At 36.1% G+C, this 26,151-nt stretch overlaps 1 protein-coding gene across 1 annotated transcript in view; it reads left to right on the top strand.

Moving 5' to 3' along the window:
* CWC27 (CWC27 spliceosome associated cyclophilin) overlaps positions 1 to 24,375 on the top strand; it is an 89,177-nt gene extending 64,802 nt beyond the window's left edge. The window contains exons 12-14 of the mRNA XM_071425340.1: positions 4,683 to 4,792; positions 7,598 to 7,701; positions 23,963 to 24,375. Coding sequence (XP_071281441.1) covers positions 4,683 to 4,792; positions 7,598 to 7,701; positions 23,963 to 24,125 — 377 coding nt within the window. The 3' untranslated portion in view covers positions 24,126 to 24,375. The remainder of the gene's footprint in view (positions 1 to 4,682; positions 4,793 to 7,597; positions 7,702 to 23,962) is intronic.
* Positions 24,376 to 26,151: the final 1,776 nt, after the last annotated feature.

The following is a 26,151-nucleotide window of genomic DNA, read 5'->3' as shown; positions in this document are numbered from 1 at the left end:
ATAAATGCATTAAGTATGGAGATTTTTTCAGTATATACAGTAGAGCTGCATTGTATCAAAGTATTCATCTGTCATCTTTGCAAAACTTTTTTTTTCTCCCACTGTTCACATTTTTTTTTACATTTAATCTCCTAATACCCAGCATCCCTGTGCAGTCCCCTTCCTGCTACTTTTTTCTGTTTGCCTCTCTGTCTGCAGAAGAAAAGAGGACAAAACCTCACTGTAAACCAGCTTTGATTTTAGTAATAATCTTACGCATGTACTCAAAATCCACCAACACTTGAAAATTAACTGTATATTAGACTAGGACCATGTGCCTACCAAAAGTCAGAAAGCATTTACTAGAAACCTGCAGTTCACACTGTTTTGCGGTCTTTCAGATAAGTGCTTTGAACCTCTAGGAATTACTTGTAAGATTTTAGTGTTTGAGTTCGCTAAATGAACTAGTATTTTTGTTCTAGAACTGTTGCTTTGTTCACTGTAGCAAACTGAAAATCTAGTAATCAGTCCAACCGTGGAACTCATTCTGTAAGCAAATCTATTCAATTGTTCACAGTTGCTAAATATTTCCTGACTCTTACCTAACTTCTTGGCAAACGGTGGCTCTTTAGAATCTTAGGCAGGCCGGAGCTATAGCAACATTAACTAAACAGGTCTTGAACAAGTATTTTATGCGCAGTTTCATTGTCTCTTTCTCAAAAGGAAATAAAATCTGTAGAGTTTCATACAGATTCTAAGTATAAGAACACTAACTACTACAAGGTGGTTTGCTTAAAAGAGTTTGTACTGTGGAAAATTGCATGCATACTCTCAGACCTGCATTTGTGTCAAATTGTACCTTATCTGTGCCACAATTGGTGGACTTGTTATGGCAAAGTTACACTACCTGCAGTGCTAGGAATGGAGCCCAGTCTTCAAGAGCAATACCAATGTGAGCATAAGCAGTGATCATGCTGTTCTGATCTACCACAGGCAGCTGAATTAGAATTCATATTTCTTGGTTTCATTTAGTGGAGGATAAAATTGCAGTTTTGAAAACACAATACTTCTGATACATCTTTTGTTGAGTGTTTGTTATGCTGTTAAATGTACCAGATGCTTTAGGAATTAAGCTTAAAATTACCAAGCTTTCTTTTATTCTGCTTCACTTCTTATTAGGAACTGATCATTCCTAAACCACTTCAGTTCAATGCCATTGGATCAAGTTTTGCCCTTGTTGTACTTCCTCCATTTGTTAATTAAAAACTGACATCATTTGAACTGTTCCTGTTTTAAGTGTGAGCAAAATAAGGTCTTTCATATTTTTTTAATCAATATCTTCCTTTCTGCTTTAAAGACTTTGGAATTTCCTCCTTAGTTTCAGACTATCACTGTAAACCATGTCCCAAACCCAAAGTTTTAGGTTAGATTACATCATCATGTTGTCATGTACTGGCCATACTTTCAGGATAGAAGAATCTATCTGAAAGAAATTATTTTGACACAGTAAGATGAAGACTTTCTTGGTGGTAACAAGCTAGCTTACATAAATAGCTAATTACTTATAAATTCTTTTGAATGTAGGATGAAAGGTATTTTCAATAAGGAATGTAATCTGTTTTCTTTTTTTTTTCCCCCTCACCTTCCTTCCTGATGGAATATATGCAACAGCTTGTTCAAACTAAAGAAGAAATTCTTTTCTTCATGCTATTTACACTTGTGGTGAGATCCTCCTAGGGAACAAGATTCCTGTAACTTAAATTATCTTCTGCACCTTGTGATACCTAAATTGAATTTAATTGTTCTTTTACTTCTGTGTATCTATGCCATTTTTCATTAATTTTTTTCTGAATAAATCCTCTTAGATTAAGGGGATTAATATCAAAGTCACGATCCTTGTATTTTTGCTGAATGAGCAAGCTGGACCTAAATTTGTCAAGCTTGATATGAATGTCAAGTCCATCATACAGTGCTGTTGTTCCTCTTATTTTCAATTCAGCTGCAAAAGACTTGCAGGGAGTCTGGGTTGCAAACTGGGAGATATGAAGTAGTAGACAGCAATCTACTCTTACATTTAAAAAGGTTTCTTCCCACCAAGTCTCTCTCTTCTGGACTTTTTTCCTTGCTTGCTAGTTACCAGTCAGACACAAAGTAGTTTTGTCAAATAATTCCTGCTTATCAAAACCGGAATATATAATTTCTATTAAAAAGCACTCTATAGTTTTGTAATCATTGCAGTTTTCAAGTTTTAAAATGTTAATAACTGATTGGCTTAGAGGCTCTTGAAAGTCTTTCCTGTTTTGTTGCTTGCTTTAAATGGTGTGTGATAGGTTGTAGGACTTCATGAAGAAATACAAGCATGTTTTGAAGTAATTTTAATGAAAGTTGGAAAACTATGATGTGTACAAGGGCACAGCTCTTTTGGTTGAGTCACTCTGAAGTTAGTTCAAGTGGATCTGATTATCTTTTGTCTGAGTTATGAAAAGGCTTTCCTAGGAGGCAGAGAGCATGAAGTTGAGGATTAGAAAGCCTCTGACAGGCAAAGACCCAAGAAACAATAATACCAAAAGAAAGCTTTAACTGAAATTTAAATTACTTGTATTAACAGTAAGTGGCACACATAGGAGTGTGATAAAAACACACAAGCACACAGCTTCAGGGGAATTTCACCCTTTTTGTTTAAGAATTTTATTTGAGCTGCACTACATTAAACTAAATTTTAGTCAAAAGATCTATATGACTAAGGATCACATCTCTAAATTCAGAACATGTATATTAGAGGGTGGATTTAAGGTTTAAATGTTCATGGCCAGTTTGTGACTGGCATTTTCAAATATGTTCAAGAACGCTCTTCTCAGTTCTTCTGCTTATCATAGATGGGCAATTATATTCATCATGGGATAAATGTGATTCCTTTTAAAGCACTCATTTAGCTAAATGTCACCTGAAAGGTTGTTTTTTATACGGAAGCAGGTTGTTTTGAATAATTTTGACTTCAATTTATTTATATAGGGGCTAAGTGTTAGTAAAAGAAGATATTATGTTGCTTCCAGGTAGTCAACACTTTGGATACATGCATTTATGCTAAAACTAATGCATTATTTTGACTAGGGGTTGGTCTTGAATTAAGAACATGATTTTTAATTAGTAGAAGAAAATGACATAATAAGGGGAAATGCTGAGCTTTTTAATTATATGTGATAGTTTTTTTATGAACTTCTGTTCTCCTCAGTTCATCTGATAGTATGCTGCATAAGATTTTATGGCAGATTTGATTTCATTCAGGCAGCTGTTTAATCATCCCTAAATGTGTGTGTGTATGCATTTATCTATTTTGGTCATTCTGGAAGATGGATTTTTCTTTCTTTGTCTTGCTGGTACCTGTCAGACTCTGTTCATGATTATATCCAACATATCAATTGGAAAACAGCAAAAAAAAACCAGCTCTGAATGGTATTAAGTATGTTCGACTATTTTCCCTGGTACCTGTTAAATACAATGTAGAAAGCATTTAAATGTTGTTCAAATGCAATGTAGAAATTAAGATTAAAAGGAAATAAGATATTTTATTTGTAGAAATATGTAAGGAATTATTTTATATGTAGATATATAATTACGAATTTATTTCATTTTATTACAAACAACTGTGTTTATAAACTTCATAGAAAACTTGAGTTGCAAGAGAAATTTAGTTTGGAATCAGCAACTTTTTCTGTATAGCTGTCAGCAGTCATCTGAAAAACCTGATAACAATAAATTAATTTAGATTTACAGTTCACCAGGCCATATATCCTGAAATTTCTTGAAACAATTTTCTCCAAAAATGTTTTCATTTGCAAATGTTCATCATCTGGAATGAACATCCAGGAGGTTTATTCTTCTGTTTGTTACCAGGAATAACAATTATGTAAATATGAGTAGATAAATTTTAAGCATACTAAATCAATATGTACAATGTCTTAGTGCTGTTCAAGAAGAAATTAATGTGAAAGTATGGTATTGATCAATTTTCCACTTCAGTTTTTGTCCCATTAAACTACTAATGAATAATTTATTCATTAATAATGTAATGGGACAGTGCATACTCTGCAGTGCAGACACTGTTAAAAAAAGACAAAGTTGCTCTTGACTCATCTATATATCACTTTATAAGAAATAGTTTTATTCCTGAAGAGTTATATAAAAAAGAGCTTATTCCTGATTAACAACATGGACTCTGTTAAGAATTTAAATGTTACTAAGTTTTTTCCATATTGCAAAATCAAGGACTTGATTTGTGGCTATTTCAGCCTATAAAGGAGGAAAACTATGACATTTTCTATAAATGGTATTTGTTTACTTTTGAACAAATAGTCACAGAATATTAATACACATAACATTTCAACTGCTACAAGTTCTTCAGAAATTAAGGTCATCTGGTTAAAGGAATTTCAACAGTTTTCATCAGAGGTTTTACTTCTGTTATCCTGCTTTCTCTGGCTCCACAGTAAAATATAATTGAAACAAAAATCTTTTGACTCATTCTCTGCCCAGTGCAGTGTTGTGTTTTTCATTTCAGCAAGTAGCAAATCATTCTACTGCTGAGAAAGCAGTACAACTGAAATGTTTTATGGGAGTGTTTTGCTTGGTATTTTATCTCCAAAAAGACACTAAATCATGAAACCAAACTAAATTTGTTTAACCAAATATGTTTCCTTATTCAGAGGAGGAACCTGCTCCAAACAGTGTTGTTGAAGAATACCTTCAGGAGAAGAGAAAATATGAAGACAAGCGAAAGCAGCAGCCAAAGAAAGGAGTTTCCCGTGAAGATCAGGTAATAGTTTGATAGCCTGGGCAACAAAAATCCAGAAAATTACCTATGTTCATTTTTGAATATGTTTATCTCTATTTGTATAAAAGCAGAGTGTAAAAATCTGTCATTTCATTTTCTATTAAAAGAAAGAAAGAAAGTTATTATTTATGAAAATAGGTATTTTTATTACCCAGGTAGACAGGTAAATTAATTTTCAATGTGTGTTTGAAAGGGCTCCCAGTTTAGTTGCTAAAATCTTCTGGAAGGAAATGCTAGTCATGAAGAGGTGTCCTTGATTACATTTTTAGAATTCGCATTTCTTCACCTTATGCTTCCCTTGCTATAAGATAACACTGGGACAGAAGTTTACATATTTGGCATTTGGTTTTTAACATTTTAAATTACAGTTTAAAAATATTAAATTCATCGATACTTCTTGTTGTGAAATGAAAGAAATGGTTTATAAGCACTGAAAAAACAGACGCTGTTTTACATACAATTAAAATTCTTATTCAAAATTAGTTAGCATTTCTGTAGGCTCTAGTAAGCAAATATGAGCAAAGTAAGGTTTGCTTTACAAAGGCATTTGTTTTTTCTAAAATAGGAAAGTCTGAAATGGTTAAATATATGAAACTGCCTATGAAATGGAAATACCATCAACGTAAAATCTGTGCTGTACATCAAACATATTGGTTTGTAAGTGCATGTCAGTTCAGCTACAAAGATGTTCCTGTTCACATGTTGAATCTAGAAGAGATTTGAAACTTGAGGCTTAGTCACTTCAAAGCAGCATTTGGCAAACCTTTATATATTCAGCAAGCTGATTTAGCCCTAAACTAAGAAGTTTATGGAAACTTTGTATATTCAAAATCCCATTATCTTTGAATCAAAGAGTACTAAAGCTCTGTTGGCAGTGTGGATCAAGGGACTTAAAACCATGTCTAATGAATTTATATCAGCCCTGTCCTGGACATCACCGGAAAACAAGATGAGATTATAGAGATATGTATTCTAAGAGATCTTAATTTTTATTTACGTAACTCTGCTGGCAACAATTCAACAATAATTAATCAAGTTCTTTGTAATCCATTTCACTTGTGGAGAACCTCTTCTTGTCTCACACCCATCATAACTTATCCTACAGTACAAATACCATTTTCCATCCTCAATGCAATAATTAAGGAAGAGGGAGAAAAGGTATCTTTCTCTAAAATACTAGATAATAGCCCTCCTATTCAGCCAGGATCAAATTATAAAGTTATTCAAAGCACAGTATAGCATCTAGTGACTCACTGCAAAAAAAATGGCTACTAAGATATTTCAAAATTATTTCTGTTATCAGGTCTATTCACAGGAATGCTGTCACTAGAGAAAATTAGACAAGACACAAGGAAAGTGGCTTTTTTTGGTCACAGTTCCATATTAAAAGGGTCAGTTTAAGTTTGTTTCCTTCTATGACCTCAGCAAAGATTTGCTGTCTCAGGTGTTGCAAGTGCAGTGTTTGTTTACAATAGTATGAAAAGCTACAGAACTAGAATGATTTGCAGGCCCAAATATCCTCAAAATTTTCCTCTTTCTCACCTTAAACAGAAAAATAGACAAAAAAAAATAAAGAAAGTAAATGCAAAAAAAGTCAAAATCTGCCCTTGGCAGTGCTAAAATATGTTTTTGAAAGAATTCAAAAGCCAGGAAACTCCTCAAGTTAAGATTGCTCCCAGAAGGACATTTGATTCCAGTGAACACTTCTGGTATTTCCTATTTCTGTTTTCTATTCTTGTTTAGTTTTTATTCTTTTAAATTTGAAAAACTTGACCAAACAAAACTACACAGCCATACAGAGGTGTTTTACAACATAGGTTGCCAACCTATCACCTACAAATCAAATGTAGCCTGCCACATAATTCAGTTAGGCACTTACTCCCTGATGCTTTCCTTTTCAGGAATGTCTCAAATATCAGAAAAAAAAAGAAAAAAAAAAAGAAAAAAAAAAAAAAAAAAAAAAAAAAGCTGTGGGCTGTGCAAACATAAGCTCTTTGCCTTTTTTCGAAGAGCCCCCCCCCCATACCATCACAAGGCTCAGATATATGACTTGTATAATAAAACTCCCATTTGAGATGATCAGAAACAAGAACTATGGTATGACCTTCAGGTGTCATCTGAGATTTGGTGACTTCATTGTCCCTGAAAGATCAGGCAATGGCCGTTTGAGAGTAAAACAGCAGATTTAAATGAGTGTGAGATTTATATATTCAGCATAAGAACCTGTATCTGCAGAATTATTTAAGCTGGTTCATTTTTTTTAAGAGAAAAACATTGAGTTTTTTCAATGTCCACACATAATTTAAAAGATCATCAACAGAAAGTATATAAGTATCAGTTAAACTGGGTTTTCAAGGCTTGAATGGTTTGTAATTCATACAGTAGATTACTTTAAAAGAGGACAGTAGCATGTCCAAAAAGTAAAATTCATTGTTGGCAGTGTTATTTAATCAGCTGTTTTATTCTCTAGGTAGCTACAAGTATTTGTTCCTTAAATATTCCTTTTTATTTCACTAGATGGTGAGAGAAGTGTTTTTTCACACCTGACAGGCCCCTCCCTGCTTCTCTTGTTGCCTCAGCATTGCCTGCCCACTCACTCAGAACTTGCAGTTCTGCTCTGCCACCCACCATCACCTCTGGCTCTCTCAATTGCCTCTCTAAAGTGTTTCTTCCAAATCATATGAAACATCACTCTCATTGTACTTTTCCTCAAAATAATAAAGATGTTGTATATGCCTGTTGGTGTGTAGAAATATACAATTTCTCTAAAACCATGTTTAATTTCAGACACTGGCATTGTTAGACCGATTTAAAACAAAGTTAACCCAGGCAATTGAAGAAACTCCTGAAAATGAGCTGTCTGAACCTGACGTAGATAATGATGAAGGATGGTGAGTTTTTTTCCTTTGGATTTCTGTGTTTACCAATACACATCCTGCTGTACTAACATAGTCACACTGGTATGCATAGATTTGAGTAGCAGAAAACACCGAATGTGAATCCAGTTGCTCCATTAGGAGTCAGCTAAAAGGTACTGGTTTAGCACTCTGAAAAATATGTCATGAGAGCAGATGACATTTAGCATTCTGTAGTTTTAAATCTTTCTAAAACTGTGTGTTGAGCATGGTAAGTATTTGTAAATGATGGATGAGATTGAGATAGTCTGACTCATCTGAAGGGTAGGGTGACCCCAAGGCAGTGGGATATTACTGAAGTGGATAAAGCATTGCAGAAGTTACTGCCTTAATGCCTCCCAGTCAAGGACTCAGTTTGTACCCTGTTGTCTCATATTCATCTTTGATACAAACTACCCACCTCAAGGGGATTAAAATCAGTATGATTTGAAGTGTAATCTTAAAGGTCTAGGCTGCCTGCAGTTAAATGCTCATAAAAGTAGGCATAATGCAAAAATGCATAAAATACCTGGAAAAAAGAAAAGAAATCCTAGCAAAAAAGTTTTGTAAGGATCTATCCATCTCCGTTTATAAAGCAAACACTACAGCTGGTCCAACAAAATAGGCTGTCTCTGCCTACAGTTTTTTTTCATAGTTGTATGCATAAGCCATTTGAGCTACAGCAAAATTACCAATAAAATAGAAACTTTAACAAAGTTCTTGGCAAATATTTTAAGACAACCAGTATTTCTGTATATCAGATGTTTTAAAATTATTTTGTTGCTTCTTCAAACAATGTTTTTTTCCTTCATTGCATCTTTTCCTACCTTAGGCTCTTTGAGGATGAGAGATAACATACAATATAAATTTCAAATCCTTGGATTTCACTGATATTTTGAGATCCTTCTGAGCTACCAAAGTGCTTTTAAGTCCTCCAAGAATTATAGAGCAATTATTTCATTTGGAAGGGACCTACAATCATCATCTGTTAGCTGCCTGACAGCTTCAGGGCTGGCCAAAAGCTGTTTTGTTAAGGGCATTGTCCAATTGCCTCTTGAACACTGACAGGCTGGGGGAATTGATCTCCTTTCTAGGAAGCCTACTCAAGTGTTTGACAGGCAGTCTGTTTTCAAATAATTTACTTTGAGGCCAAGTAAATTGTAAAATGTATGTTCCACACATTGGCGATAGACAACGTTAACAAAGCAATGAAATCTTCTGAAAGCTATGAATTATTGTGTGAAGCACTGGGAAAGTTAAATTGCATATTTTGGATTAAGTGTTTACATTTTCAGTACCTTTGTTGTATAGGAATATTTGAGATAACTATAGTGACTTTAAATTTTAAAATTCTTTTTTCATTTGAATCTATTTCTCAAAAGACAGTGACTTCACTTTATTTGATTTTTTTGAAATGCAGTTAGTGTATGGCATGTGCAATATGGTACACACAAACAATGTGCTTCCTCCAGGCCATTTTGTAGGTCATGGTTGCTGTTTTTATGGGAAGGGAAAGCCTGCCAGTATGCTTTGCTCTACTGTCAGGGTATGTTATCTGAAGTAAAATGATTGCCTCTAAGACATTTTTATGTGTCCATGAGTGGCCACACATTGAGGTATAATTTTCATTCTCTGTCAAGATAGAAACCATTACCAATTTGTTATGTTTTCTTTAGTTTGGCAAACTTCTCTCTGCATATTTGGCTGAGCTGCTGTATTGGCATGGCACACAGCAGACATTTGGGCACTTTTCAGCAGCATTCTACTTTTTATGCAATAAAAAAGGAAGAAATATGACTCTATTGTAAACAGTGTGTATGGTGTTTGGTAATTATTACCAGACTTTACTGTCTAAGAACACATCTGAGGAAATGTTGTGAGGAGTGCTGAAGAGAAATGCATAAGACTAAGTTTTAATGTGGGATATCAGAATCTTTGCTGAGACATTTTATTGCAACCTCTACTGCTCTGTGAGAATGATTATTTGTATTGGTCTGCAGCAATCAAAATCCAATTTCCCTTACAGAATTCAAAAATACCATCATAAACATGGTATCTGCTCAAAGAAGGGATCAAAGAATAAAAATGTATGACAATAAGTAAGTGGACACAATTTTACAGCATCTGGATACCTTAGAAAGATATTCTTGATCTGAGTTCTTCCAGCCATTATTTTCCTTCTGGCTTCATGTTGACAACTAGTGCTTGTGCTTTCCTCTTAATGATTTGTTAGATGTTCTCAGTACTATTTGATCACTAGTGGTTCATTATTTGCTTACAATCCAAGTAACAAGGACTCAGATGCATTACTATATTCTTTTTTCTTAAAGATTGTATAAATTGCTGCAGAGGTGGGTAGAGATTATCTGTCAGAACTCAGTTACATTCTTGGCTTAGAATCTTAACCAAGAAGACTTTTCCCAAAAATGTAGGTGAGGTGAATCACAGTGACAATGAGGTGTCATTTGCTTAGAGACTAATATTATGAAAACCGAATATGTCACAACAGAAGATCCAGCTGGAATCTGCTTGATACTTGCCACTTGGATTACTTGATAGGCCTGAATTTGAATGAGAAAATACTGCACAGGCTACACTTATTCAGAACTCTGCTGCTACTCAGCTTGTGTAGGACTTACTGTAACACATATAGTTGCATGCATGTGATACCCATTCAGGTAGTAGTGACACTTCAGAGTTCTGATGATAATAACAAATAGTTGCAATTGTAGTCAAACACAGCTTTCATTCCAGAAGGATGTTACAGCAACTGCAGATAATGAAACTAATGATGGAGATTCTGTGAACACGAGACAAAATATTTTTCATAGAGACAATCCAGCAATGGGATAAAAAAATTCTGATGCAGTCAAGTACATTCAAAAATTGTTTTACTTAATCTGTGCAAAATATTCCTCTTCAAATAGGATAAGAGTGATACTTAGTACTGTAAAACACCCTTCGATCAAGTAATTCTGAGAGTTCCAAGTGCTTCTTTCAAGATGTGAAATCTGAGACTAAATACAGTACTCAGCTAAGTCTGTCTGTGTTGAGTGGAAGGATTACTTTTTTTGTTGCTGTTTTTTTCATACCTGGTTTTCATTCCTTTCTAAGCCACAAATCCTTTCCTATTGAATGGTTGCCTAACTTAGTTCTGTCTGTACCCATACTGTTGATCACTCTTATTGGAATTTAGCCATTGCTCTTTTTAAATTGTATCCCACTTTTCATACTGCTACTCTTGTTTGCCAAAATCACATGAATTCTGAATACTCCAATAAACATTCAAAACTTCACATTATACATATGTTTTGTAATTATATTCTTCTCCAGTATAGTCATAAGTGGAAATGAACTAACCAACCATTACTATATTAAGCTTTTCACTTTGACATTAAACATGGCTGTCTACTCCTAAATACAGGGCTCTCCAGCTAAATTTTTAGGAATCTTACATGCTTGTGAAATGTGAGAAATATATCTTCACTTTCCTATATGGAATACTGTTTTTTGTGGAAGGAACAGATTCTCTGCTATAAAAATACATGTCATGTCCTTAACCAAAATCTGGACTTAACTCTTCTCCCTCTGATCTTTTAAAAAAGTGGAGGCTTCCTGAAACTACAAGATTTACTGGAAAACTGAAGTATATCTAGTGCTATGACAACTTTTAGAGTTGGTGGAATTTTCTGTGGTAATGAAGCCACCACACTGCTTTTTGAAAACTCACCTGGTTGCCAAGTCAGTTTAGCATATATCTATATAGGATCTCCATACATTCTCGCAGACAGAATGCACAAAAATGTTCAGGAATCAACTTTAGTATTCCTCAACATTCTTGAACTTAAAACTTAATTGTCTGTGTCAAGCAACTGAAAAATCAAAATTATCATCACTCCATACCACTAAAATACCATACATTGCACACAAAACCAGTAAAGTTTACAGAACTTTATAATACATGGAAGACACAGAGGTTAGGAAATCATGATGGGTATTTTTTGGATTGATTGAAAACACATCCCCATTCATTCACTGCTTGGGTCTGATGCTCTTCAGTACCTTCATCAGTGACAGAGGCAGTGGGACCGAGTGCACCCTCAGTACATCTGCAGTGACAGGAAGCTGAGCAGTGCGGGTGGCACTGCAGAAAGATGGGGTGCCATCCAGAGGCACCAGGACAGCCTTGAGAAGTAGGTTCTTGTGAACCTCATGAAGTTCAACAAGACCAAGGTGATGCACCTGGGCCAGGGCAATCCCAGACAAGGGCTCAGACTGGGGACAGCCATGCCCAGAAGGGCTTGTGGGTGCTGGTGGCTGAGAGGCTGGACCTGCCCCAGCCATGGGCACTCCCAGCCCAGAGAGCCACACGTGTCCTGGGCTGCATCCAGAGCAGGGTGGGCAGCAGGGCCAGGGAGGGGATTCTGCCCCTCTGCTCTGCTCTGCTGAGACCCCACCTGGAACACTGCATCCAGCTCTGGGCTCCCAGCAAAGGAAGGACAGGGACTCTTGTGATCTGGTCCAGAGAAGGAATGCAAAAATGATATCTCTCCTGTGAGAAAAGGCTGAGAAAGCTGGGGTTGTTCAGGATAGGTAAGAGAAGGCTCTGGAGAGACCTTATTGTGGTAGATATTTCAGTAATTAAAGGGTGATTAAAAGAAAGAGGGAGAGTGACTTTTTACTTGGGCAGGTAGAGACAGGATGAGGGGTGATGATTTTAAATTGAGAGATTTAAATTAGATGCTAGGAAAAAATTCTTTGCTCAGAGGGTGGAGGCACTAGAACAGGTTGCGCAGAGGGGTGGCAGTGGGGTTGGACTGGGTGACCTTTAAAGGTCCCTTTCTACCCACACCATTCTATGATTCTATAATATGAACATTACATTGAGGCAATATTCTGTTCCTGCTTGAAAACGATTTCTATGCTGATAATCTGAGTTCTGATAAATATGGTTTTAATTGTTACTTCTTCAGTTTTGACTTCATGGAAGATGCCAGATTGATTCTGTTGGACCCTCAATATTCAGTGTAGAAACTGAAATATTAATATGTGAAAGTTGTTCCTTACCAGATGGACATGATTATGTGAAGTGCATTAAAATTGCTGCCACCAGGGAATCAGCCAAAATCTGTATCATCCTCAGTAGAAGGATTTGGTCTCTTATTAATCCCATCAGTTCACAAGTCAGGGCTGCAAGTAGACCCCCAGTTGATTTTAGAGTTTGTGTTACAGTGAAGCCCAGTAATTTTTCCTTCACTCTGCACCTGGCTAGAAGTTTAGGATTTCTTCTTCAGGATTCAGATCTCATCACTGGCCTTTATCTGCTCTCAGTAATGCACTCTGCAGCCTTTCAGAATTTGACTGAGACTGCCAGCATGCTACATAGTTCATTTAATTAAGAGCACGTGATGCCAGTTCTTCATAACTGAACAACTGCAGTGTTTCCTGGGTGGAATGTAAGGTGTTACATGTGAAACATAAAGCTTCTTAATCTTTAGAAGAGATCAGCTTTTTCCTTCCCTGTGGAGTGCTGTCACAGCTGTAACTAAGCAACAAATGTAAATAAGTCATTTAAGTTTTTTTGGAAGTATGTCTAGACTCTGAAACTTGGTCTTTCTTTTTATTTGAAATAAAATAAATCCATTCCGCTTTCAGATATACTGTGGGACAAGTAAAAATGAGCAAAATAGGAATTTGGAATGAGGTGGTAGTTTTTCACGTGGTTTTTCAGTCTAAAATTCTTCTGGTTACTCACCTTTGTTGTGTCTTTGTTGGTTAATTTGAGGTATAGGAAAAATAGGCTTTTTTTAAATCAAAATGAAAAAGTCAATACCTGAAAGTACCTTCCAATTTGTACAAAAGGTTGTTCTGAAAACTGCATGACAGTCAAGGTCTTCTATTTTAAACAAAAAGGTATTTCATGTCTTGCTTAATGGATAGCTTCATGTCCATATTGTGTAATTACTAGTGTTGTCCTGTAAGTTATTTGTAAAAAACTATTGTCCTCTAAGTTATTTGTAAAAAACTTCATGTAAGATAATGAGGATTAAAACCAATTCAAATGAATGTAATGACATGCATACTTTAAAGGCACTGTTTAAAATCTCATGTGTCTTAGAAAGCTTTTAAACATACCTTCTTCTTGGCCATAAAATATCTTGATCTGCACATAGATCAGATGCTTACATAGATCAGATCACCTCATTTTAGCAGAAATTGAAAGGAATAGGTCTGGTTTTACTAATTTATTGGTTCTGTGGACAGAAAACTCACAGAAATTCAGTGCTAATCGTTTAAAGTACAACCTGGCTTATATAAGTCAAATACTGTAATCTGTTCCCAATTCTGAATTTCAGAAAACTTCAGTGGGGCCACTTAAATATTGTGGCAGCATTGGGTGCTAATGCTGAGTTCTTTTTGCCAGGAAAATAATTGCAATTTGAGTGTACAATTTTTTACCCAGTTTGTAGAGGTAGTTTCATTTTACACTAGAACAAACAGAAAATGAATCTGTATATTAAATGAAGGTATTCTCTATCCACCATCAACAGTTGTGCCCTCTATCTTCTTTAAGAAACATTTTTGTTCATAATACAAGGAAGTTTCCTTTCAGAAGATTTATGATTGCTTTCATGAAAAATATGGCACAATTAGGAGTGGAAACAGACAATATTTTACTTACCTTGTATTCTTACAGTAAAAGGTTTTGGAACAGAGCAGTTTGGGTCTTAAAACAGTATCAAGGCATCACTTTTTAATGTCTTTTGTAGAGTATAGGCTAGAATTGGTTTGGACTGGGGTATTTTTTAATTGAAATAGTAATTTTAGAATTGGTAAATGCTGAAGTTAGCCAGACTGTTTTTATATTACAAGATTTAATTTCTAGTAAGAACTAAATCACAATGCACACTGTTAGTATTTAATCCATATACATTTGATAATGTGTTCCATTTTATTTCCAGGATTTCCTATTTACTGTAGTGTGTACTATTGAAATTTTCAGAGTGAAGTTCTTCAGGATAGACACCTAAAATATTGGTTATATTTCTTTTATAAACCTTGTTTAATATACATTTTATAAAATGCAGATTTTTTTCCTACAAAACCTCAAATTTAGGGTTATGAAATAGAGCTTCCTCAAGATTAGCAGCAGTCTTTGCAGCTTCAGTTGCAGAAGCTTAACTGACAAACACAGAAAACCCCTGAAAACTAAGCTGCAGTCTGTTTTACATGCTGATGCTTGCTCGGGGAATGACAGAAAAAGTGCTGCTGTAATTTATGCCAGTGAGGCACAAAGATGGATTAAAGCCATGTTTGCTCCCCTCCTCCCATCCAGACTTGAGCCAGCGTTCCTTCACTAGTCTGGAAAAACTGGCTCTATATTAGGTCTCTCCTGCTAAGGCCATTGATTTACTCAACTACATTTTTTAAAAGTTGACAAAATACTTACTTGATTGTTACAAAGGATAAATGAATGCCAGAGGTCTGTATTAGAAACACATTGGAAAGAGAGGTTTCTTTTCTGTTTGGCAAAAAAATAAGCGTTTGTTTGGGTTCTAGTACTGCCACTAACCTTTAAAGGAAGAAAAAAAAAATGCTTCTGCTGTAAATCTTTCTTTTTTCCCTCCAGTTTTGTCTCCACCTTCACCCCTGTACTGCTAGAATATGGTCAGAGACCTTGCTTGATTTGTAAATGCCACCCCCTACCCCACTGCTTCAGTCAGTAATTCAAATTAACAAATTGTTCTTCTGCTGATGTTGTATATTGATTGCCTGTAGCTGTTCAGCATGTCTGAGAAACTCAGAGCATTTAAAGTGGGGTTTTTTGCTTGTTTATTTTTTGCTAATTCCCTGTATCTGAGCTTATTTGGACTAGGCATCTGAATTTTGACTACTGTTTGACTTAAATTCAGAGATGATCCATGCTTCAGTTAAGGGATATCTAGTGTTAGATTTACTGTCTGGAAATCTGATCTTTTTTATTGCCAGAAAATCTAGTGAAGAATGAAAAAATAATCTTCTAAATCTTTATTAGCCTGGCTTAAGCTTCCTGTATATTTACACACCTTTCCAAGCACCCCAACTTCATTGCATTGAATGACAAATTTAAGAAGTAAGGCTTTTGATATATTCAGAATGAGAGAAGGAAGGGCAAAAGAAAAGGGGGAGTGTCCAGAAAAATCTGAATGTTTTGAAAATCTGAGTATTTTTGTGCTAGAAATATTCTTCTCTCCTTTCTTTTCACTCCAGCTCTGTGCTGTGTTGATAAAATAATGCCTGACTGCTTGTGTTAACTTGGGGTGGTGATTTGCTGACTGACTTCAGAGTATCAGATGTTGTACAAGCTATTGCCAGAGACAGGATACTAGAATAGATGGATCACTGGTGTGTTCCACCATGGTGGCTCCCATGTCCTTGTAGTAAATGCTATGTGGAGCTTTTCTTTATGGGTGTGCTGTCTGGAATTTGCATTTTAGTCTTCCATACCACTCTACTGTACCAGGAGCAGTTGTCTATTTAAAGCATACATCTTCTCACATCAAACTACTTAACATTTTTGTGAGGGGGTCAAGGATGTAGTGTAAATATACTATACATATTAATTGTTATAGAACAGAAGCAATATCAAGATAGCATAGGATAACTCAAGATAGGATAACTGAATTTTATTCAGAAAAATATTTCTTGCTTGAAAAAGTAAGTCATCATAGTTTAACATAGTTCTCCTGATACTTTGAAAAGTCATCACATTTTCTCACAGATTATTACAAATAAGGTGAGCTTTTTCATAGTTAAGGTGATTCCCCTTCTCTTAGAAGGTTACTTACAGTTAAATGTTCTTTCAAGAGAAAAAGATTTTTAGCACTATCTTGAGCAATCCAAGGATACAATACTATATTAGTCTTCACCAAGAGTATGTTACTTTGTTGTTAGCTTTGCAAACAACAGAGGGGTTCTTTTTAAGCTGGAGGTCCCATGGTTAGTGAAACTATTAGTTTCTTTTTCTAATTTTGGCAGTGATTATTTTGTGATAAAACTAAGCATATTACGGTTTAAATAAACTATCTCAGAAAGTATTATATTAGAAATATCTGCAAAAGTTCTGTTCTCATCATTTTATGCTATAGGCCAACACAAAGAGAAGTTATAAGCAATTAATTCTTCAGTCTGTGAAGGATCCAAAACTTGCTGGTTATTCTGAAGAGGTTAAGCCAATTTTCAATCCTCCAGTAACTGTAATACACAAATTCAAAGGGCTAGTTAAAGTTACCAGAAGTGTATGGGCTGACTTTGTATAATGTTTTTAAAGCATGTTTTCATCTTTTACTTGCTTAATACTGGGGACATTTTTGCTTTGTGCAAGAGCAGCAGTAATACCTCTATTGTTGTCATGGCTTAATGCAGGCATCAGCCAAGCCCCAGGCAGCTGCTCGCTCACTGCCCCACCAGCAGGGTGAATCAGAGGAGTAAAACCTGAAAAACTCATGGGTTGAGATACACACTGTTTAACAGGGAAAGCAAAAGCCTCACACACAAGCAGATTGAAACAAGGAATTAATTCCCCACTTCCCATGGGCAGGCAGGTGTTCAGCTATCTCCAGGACAGCAGGGCCCCATCCTTCATGACAGTAGGGAAGACAAACACCATCACTCCAAACATCTCCCTTTCCTTCTTCTTCCCCCCATTTTATATACTGAGCTTGATGCCACATGGTCTGGAATATCCTTTTGGTGAGCTGGGGTCACCTGTCCTGGCTGTGTCTCCTCCCAACTTCCCAGGCACTCCCAGTCCCCTCCCAGACCACCACAGCAGTAGGAGAAGCAGAAAAGGCCTTGGCTCTGTGAGCTATGCTCAGCAATAACAAAAACATCACGATATCATTGATCCTGTGTTCAACACAAATCCAAAGCACAGCCCCACATCAGCCACTGTGAAGAAAGCTAATTCTACCCCAATCAAAATCAGCACAAACAGCTGAAAGCTAAAATATTGAAAACTATAATGGACTCTTCTGGGTCTTGCAGTTAACCTCAGGAGAGTGCAGGGTGGGGTAGTGTTTATAGCAATAGTAAAATTTTTAATTTCTGTGTAAAATCTGTATCATAATCACTTACATAGATTAGTAGTAATTACTTACAAAGTAGTAAGTGTTTTATATGAATACTTAACATTTGCAATATGGCGCATAGCTGTATTTATAGCTATTTTCTTACTACTCTTCTAGGCATTTTTTAGTGTTTAAAACTTGCATGGAATTACTAATTATTTGGATTTTGCTAGATCTGAACAGCAAATTGTATTTCTCTTTTTAAATATCAAGTCAATAAACATGAAAAATACAGGGCATTATGAAAGCATTAAAAAAAGGAACAAGATCATTAGGAAGGGAGATGAGGAAAAAGAAACAAGGAATGTGGAATGATGAAAACAAGTACTGAAAAAAAGAAAGAGTGAAATATCTTAGTGGTAACAATCACAGCAGAAACCTAGGACCAGAAATTATTCCTAGAAAGTATTGTGTGAATCAGTCTCTTCTCCCAGTTAACAAGTGATAGGGCAAGAGCCTTAAGTTGTGCCAGGTGAGGTTTAGATTGGATATTGGGGAAAGTTTTCTTTACCACAAAGGTTGTTAGGCATAGGAACAGGCTGCCCAGGGAAGTGGCTCCATCCCTGGAGGTATTTAAAAGGCACGTAGATGTGGCACTTCAGGACATGGTTTAGTGGGCTTGGCAGTGCTGGATCAACAGTCAAATTTTTTGATCCAAAAGGTCCTTCCCAACTTCAGTGTATCTATGGTTCTCTGGTTGTTAATTTGCTTGAAGTGAAATCACATCTGGTTTGGCAAACTAGGCATGGTGGAAATGTGTGATGTAGTGTAAGGCTTAAATACCAAGTGCTACAAAGGGATACAGGCTTTTGTAGGTAATTTAGCACAGCTCCAGTATTATGAGTTAATGAGACAAACAATACTTAAGGAAATTGTTTTCTGAAACATCTTTTTTGAGACAGAAGTGGCTGTGTGAAAAAGTGATAATTAAAGAGATTAATCCATCTTTGAGACTGGATCCATCATGGTACTTAGGATATCAACCCTCATTGCTGTAAGAATTAAAAACTACTTCAAGTACTTGGTAAAAAATTGTTTTTATTTTAATTTTCTTTTAATGATAAAGGAGAGAAACTTGGATTACAAAACTACTTTGAGTGGAAAGAGAGATTATGGGTTATGTTACACAAGAAGGAAAACAAATCTGGATGTTGAGATAAGGCAAACAGAAACTACAAAATTTGCTTACAAGAGTTGTATGACACAGAGCACTTAGTGATAGTTGCAGATTTCATTAGAGACACAAAAATACTCCCTCTCTTCTGCTGCATTGTGTTTACAAAATTATTTGTAAAGCTCTTGGACACACTTTTGCAAGGAATAACGACAGCAGCCTGATCTAAGAGGCTTATTTTGCTTGTAGCATCTCAATTCAAAACATTTTCTAAAAAATGGAAGAAGATTAGATGTTGGTAATGTATTTCCTCCTTCAAAATTCCCTTTGTTTTATGGCCTTGATATTCTTTTTGCCTTGTTCATACTCTTGTTCTCTTGCCTTGATTTAAAATTCATACTTCTTTTTAATTGTCATTTGAATTAAATTAAATATTAAATTAAATGTCAATTAAATATTAAATTAAATGTCAATTAAATATGGGATGCATTGTGAAATTAAGAATATAGGAAGCCTGTTACTTGTGATCAATGTTCAACTCAGAAACAAATGGTACTGCTAGTAATTATGGTTCATATTGGTCCCAGTTTTTTAGACAGCCTATACAATACAACTGAATTTCTTGACACAGATACTTAATTCTTCTGCATTCATTTTAGGCAACTTGATGAAAAGAACCAAAAACACAGCCATAATATTCAAAATTATACTCTACATTTTATAGCAACATGATTAGTTGCTTTATTTATTTTGTATGCATTTAAGTGTAAAAAGAAGGAGTATGTCACCAACTGCAATTTTTTATGCATGCCCCTCCAAAGTGCAGGCACCTGCCTAAAACTGTTTAAGAATTTACTGCTGCTCTGCCAGAAGCTACTACCCTTACAACAGAGTTGGCAGGATGTAACTTTTGCTCACACTTGTTGATGACTTCCTGTTTAAAATGCTAACGTATTTGAGTGCAAGATAATGTCCCAGGTTTTCCTCCAGGCACCAGGAAGTTTGCTCTGCAGGGCCATTTATGCAAGGAAAGTCAAAGGGGGCAGTAGGCAGGTGGTAGCAAACAACAGCTATATCAGTTTGAAAAACAAGTGTAGTCTTAGGCAATACAACTTTGCACTTTCATTTCACTTAGTATAAAAATCACTGATGCATGAGTGTACCTGGAGGTTTCAGCTTTATCTGTAGAGCAAAAGCATAGTGCTTCCTTACTCTTGCCAAGATTCAAAATTATTCAGTTCACTGATTGCCACTTCAGTTTCTCCCAAAAGGAGTTCTGGAAAGGCCAAAGCTTTTGGACCATGGGACTTCTTTTTATGCTACACTTAACATGACTACCAGCTGTCAGCAGCTGGCATATGGTTCAGATCCAGTGCATGGCTCACACATCTCAAAAGCAGAGGGATTACAGTGTATCATATCTTTTCTTACAAGTACCGTCTCACTAGAGTAGTTCAAAAGAGCCTGATCTGTTCACTGACCTGAGAATATCACTAGGCCACGAGAGTATCATTGTACCTTTGAAATCCTGTGCTCTCTCTGAAACTGTCTTAAATTAATTTGTGTATTTCAGTCTAAAGTTTCAAGACATTCCATTTTTGGATTACAGAAGAGAGCCAGCTACTGAGTGTTCTTTAGTAATATGAAAGGAAAGAAATGCAGGGCAGCTTCCCCCCCATTACGTGGATAGGACCGTGGTCAACTTGTAGGACACTGTCATCTGGTCAGGGTAAAAATCAACCTCTTCAGCAATAAATCTGTGTGAAGATTGCTCGTTCATTTTTGTTAAGATGATAAGCATCTTAACAGAAATCTTGTGATTGTGTCTTCTATTTAGGAAGAACAACAACTTGCACAACTAGGTACTTCAAACCCAGAGTAATCAGTTTCGGCAAGCTATTTTATTTTACAACTTTTTAGCAAAAAAACTAAGCTGCAAAATTGAGGTTTTGTTTTCTTTTTAGTTTTGCTTGGTAGAACTGACTACTTCTAATCCTTTAAATTTTGAAGAAAAGTGGACTTTAAAATTTAATATCTCTCTTATATAAAATGAGCTGTCAACAGTCAGTGATAAGCACAAGTTAGTGGGTTCCTGAAGACCAGAGACACAGAGATAAAGTTACTGTTTCAGCACAGTGACTGCAGAAACATGACTGGGCAGCCAGCTCCTCACTGAACCCAGGAGCATACAGAAGGGAAGAGAGTTATAAATTGAACAAGGAAAAGTCTTATGAAACTTGTATTTGTGGAACTACGCCCTAACTCTGCACTTGGAAAATTATGCAAAGGCAAACTTCAGTTAGAGGAACTTGAGTAAGATTAATTTAAATTCAAATGCTTAATATAGAAATAATTATTAAATGCTTGCTATGTTCCTTTAAAAAAAAATTAATTGCTTTTGAAGAACAGTATTCACTGTGATTCACCGTTCGTATAGGTGCAGAACAGGTTTACCTGGGAAGATGAGTGACTTGCAAAAATAAATTTAAGGTCACAGAAGGAAAATATTTCTTAAAATCTCCACTGCAGTCTGTGTTTATTTTGCTTTACCTCTGAGATGCTGCATCTAAAATTGATTCTGGGAATATCAAAAAGTTTCTTAATATTGGCTTATTTTTAATCACAGCTGGGAGTGTCTTAGTGGAAAGTTATGAATAAGAGTCAGAGACTATGACTTCTTTCAGCTCTTGGGGAGAAGTAAATATTGCTTAGTCTGAATCTACTGCATGTAATTTGCAAACTACTTGGGGCACTGTATGGCCTGATCCAAGAATTAGAGATGCATTTAATTTTAATTCCTCTTAGTTGTATCCTGCAGGTTATGTCCTGTGCTATAGTATTCTTGGAAAACCTGAGTTGATGAAAGGACTAAGTGTGACTACACTTCTACTTACACTCCCATAACACACTTTAAAACCATGCACGGAGGAATGACTCCATCTCTTAGGCCTGTACTTTATTCATACTAGGACAGAGGGATTTGATATGTGTACTCATCTTTAATAAATTGAGAAGAATATGACAAATGCAGAAAGCATGTTAGCTAAAATAAATTACTTCAGTCCCTCCACTGTGAGACAATGTTTTTATAATTAAACTACAAATATGCAACCATGAGTCACTTTGATGGTACATTATGTTATTCTGAATTGTAGAGATGACTAAAAAAACAAGTTTGGGTGTTAGTAGTGTGGACAGGGTTATAAACTAAACTACCTAAGTTTCTTACACTGGAAACAACTCTTTAAGTATTTATGAAACACATATGTCAAGAATCAGTTGTGATGAAAATACTCAATTTTTGTTTTTAGGAATTTTCTAAGCATTCAAGCAGATCACGTATGGTCTATAGCTTTGATTTTTTTCTGGTTTTGTTAATAGTACTATATTGTTATCTGCAGTAACTGAGCTGGTTCTCCCTCCCTTTCTTAATGTATGGAGATTTGCACTAGCTCAAATTCAAAGCTCTTTGAAAACTGTTTAGTTCAGAATGTTGTACATGTTGCAAGAGACCAATAAAGCAGTGCTTTATTGGCCACAAAACTTTCCTTTTGAAACTTGCTCGTTTTCCTGGATTTTCTGTCACGAAGATTGTTGACAAAGACATTCTATAGAAATTGATCAGATCAGTATAGTTCTTAAGTTGTCCTATCAAAGTCAAAGACATTTTTGAAATTGATCACACAGAATCCAAAGGTTAAGTGTGGGTTTTGCCTAGATACATGAGTTTGCCCTGAAAAAATAATTTACCACATATCTGGGCAACCTATTCTAGTGTTTCACCACCCTTGTCTTAAAAATGTCTTTTTGATCTCATCTTAATATGGGCTCTTTTGGTTTAAAAGGTTTACCCTTTGTCCTGTAACTACAGGCCCTGCTAAAGCATCTGTCACCATCAGTCCTAGTAGGTCCTGTTGTGTACTGCAATAAGATCTCCTGAGAGCCTTCTCTTCTCCAGGCTGCACAGTCCCAACTCCCAGCCTGTCCTCACAGGAGTGCTGCTCCATTCCTCTGATCATCTTGGTGGCCTCCTCATGCCAGGAGGTCACCTCCAGCAGGTCCCTGTCCTTCCTGTGCTGGGAGCCCAGAGCTGATGCAGCCCTGCAGGTGGGGTCTCAGCAGGGCAGGGCAGAGGGGCAGAATCCCCTCCCTGGCCCTGCTGCCCACCCTGCTCTGGATGCAGCCCAGGACACGTGTGGCTCTCTGGGCTGGCAGTGCCCATGGCTGGGTCAGGTCCAGCCTCTCAGCCACCAGTACCTGTAAGTTCCTCTTGGCAGAGCTGCTTCAATCCCTTCCTCTTCCACCATGTGTCGTTATCAGTAGTTGCCCAGGTGTAAGATCTAGTACTTGGCCTTGTTGAATCTCCTGAGGTTCATGTGTTCCATTTTTCCATTATATAACAGAGATGTTTTCAGATTACTGGAAATTTGCTGAAATTAGGAAATATCTAATGGGGGGAAAACTTCTAATGAACAGTAGGAAAAACATTGAATTGAACAAGGTATTTGTTTAGTCTGGTATTCTGAGAATTAAAAAGCATGATCTGAACCAAGTTAATATGAAGCAGCAGGACATGAAACATTCCCTTTTTGATCTTCTGTGTACCTACTTCAAGCATTTTCCATGTAAACTCTTTCCCACTTTTGTAAAACCCTCCACCCTGGTGAAAGGTGTCTAAAGTGACTAATAGGAAAACTTGAGGAACACTCCCTGTTGCTGGGAAAAATTTGCCATATATTTTGGAAGGTATGCTAAATAGAAAAATACAAGAAAACAGAATTTAATATGTGAAATAAAATCCAGAGAAAACTCTATCTGTATTTAGCTGTATTTTTCAAAAGGAGTCTTTACAAAATTATCACCTTACAATATAAGGGTCTTCTAAGAAATTTTAAAAAAACCCCACCAACAAAAGAAAACGAGGTCAGTTCTTTTTTGCTATGACCAAAAATAAATCAGAAATCTTACTATGCATATCATAATTACAAATTGTAGCTTCCATTCTTTCACTGAGTTGGAGTTTTGTTTTTTGTAGGATGTCACATGTGCTTCAGTTTGAAGACAGAAGCAGAAAGGTGAAAGATGCAAGCATGCAGGATGAAGATACTTTTGAGATCTATGATCCACGGAATCCCGTAACTAAGAGGAGAAGAGAAGAAAGCAAGAAGATAATGAGAGAAAAAAAGGAAAGGAGATAAAAGGAGTGTAAAGTTAGCCAGAGCTGCCTTGGAAAGTGACTGCAATAAAGCACTGGCTCTTTTGTAAGCTGATCCTAAAAATACCACTGGACAAGTGTGAAAAGGAATCTCTCAAGAACCTGTCGTGCAGTTTTGAAGCAGAGCTATCATTTTTTTCTTAAGTTGTACGGTCAAGTGCTCTCACTGCATTCATTATCCAGCTTCTCTAAAGGTTTTTAGAATGATGTATTTAATAAAACAATTGACTTGACTTTTGTCTGTGTTTTAATTACAGTAGTCAAAATCTTTGTTTAATCAAAATATGGTAATCAAAAAGTTTTCAACATAATGAATGGGAATTTGTCTAAGTGAGGGTCAGGTTGGAACATGGACACCCCATCTGCAGGCTTTTAATATTTTATGAAAGTACAATTTTCATTATTTCCATTGTTCTTTAAAAGACAGGTAAACCTTTGCCTGCCTGAACCACTCTGACACAGAATTAAGATGATGCATTATTTTTCAGAATGGTCACAGCTTACTTGAAACAAGCTAAGTTTAATTTGAGAATCTGGCTATTGCCTCCTTCTTTTGAAATACACATTCCAGTACAGATCCCATCTTGGGAAGCTGGGATAATACATTTTAGGTGTGTTATTTCACTATCCATACCACATGAATAAAAAAAGAGAATCTGAATATGCTGAATATGCTCAAGTGGTTGCTTAAACCACTTGATGCAATACAGAAGGTTCCCTTTGGTAGAATTTTCACTGTAAAATGGCAGGTAATGAAGATTGGTTTTTTAATTAGTCCAGTACAGAAACAAAGGAAATATGGTCAGTCTCATTAAAAATATAACCCTGCTTTAAACAATTATTCTGTCATCTAAAATTGAACTCAGTTGAACTCAAGCTTCCAGTTTATATACTTTCCTCATATTTTACAGCCCTGGATGTTAATATTTTTACATATAAACAGGAATTTTCATTGCTCCTTTACAGCAATTATGGTGCCACGGGAACATGAATTATCCAAATAGCGAATAGCTAAAGAAGAGTGAACAAGGTCATTAAAAAGTGCCACCAGAGAGTGTTTTTGCTGCTGTTGTTTTTAGAACAAGTTCAGTAAGGTATGGTGTCCTTATCAAGCTGCCACTGCCAAATTTCTTGATAGGGTTTGAGGTGTGAGATACATAAACCTGCATTGGTGGGTTAATATGCCCCAAATATCAGAGGTTAGATTAATACAGACTATTGCTTAAATGCATAGTGCAACCTTTGAGATAAGGAGAAAACTTGGAGGTGTGAAGTGAGATCCTGTATAAAGCTGTCATTATCCTCCTCTCAGGCTGAGTGAATTATACTGTGCCATGGTGTAAAGAAGTTAAGAGGGGTTACATTCCTTAACATGGCCATTCACAAACTAGTGAGTGAAAGGTTTTTAATCATTAAGTCATTTCTGTCAGGCTGCTGCTGGCAAAGTGAAGAACATCTAATGTCACATGCTGTTACCTCTATTCATTGCTTTGTTTGTGGAGAAGATTTTAAATCAGTCATTACAGGAAATGAGCATATCAAACTCCCATTCTGGTGGAGATGGAAAGGAGGAAAAGGTGGTGAACATGGGGAAAAGTGAGGGGTAGATCTGAAAAAAACCTTGAGAATCAATTCCACGACAGTTACTGCCCCTGGAATAAAAAAATGTTCTAATTACGTATTTTTCCTGCAAGCTTAAGTAGGATGCATGAGTCAAAAAATGGACAAGTTGACTAACACCCTTCTTAGCTGAATATTTTTGCCAACTACCTGCATCAGCTCTGAGTAAGCTGTATTAGATGATTCCCAGTTTTAAGCACTAGAGAAGCCCAAAAAGGAGACTTAACTTGAGGGTTAGGACTCTGCTCAATTGGAAGAGGTTTGAAAAGTCTGGACCTTGCACAGGACTGGTAACCTGACAAGAACAAGAGAGTAACTATGTTGACAATGTTGACATTTTCTTGTTAAGTGTGCATTGAAAGTCAGATTATCACTAGTCAACTGAGCGT

Source organism: Agelaius tricolor, unplaced genomic scaffold (genome assembly GCF_023055355.1).
Source record: "Agelaius tricolor isolate 1412-34295 unplaced genomic scaffold, bAgeTri1.0.p SCAF_4, whole genome shotgun sequence".
Classification (NCBI taxonomy): domain Eukaryota; kingdom Metazoa; phylum Chordata; class Aves; order Passeriformes; family Icteridae; genus Agelaius; species Agelaius tricolor.
Note: the sequence above shows the minus strand (reverse complement) of the source record. Positions and strands in the feature narration are given on the sequence as shown.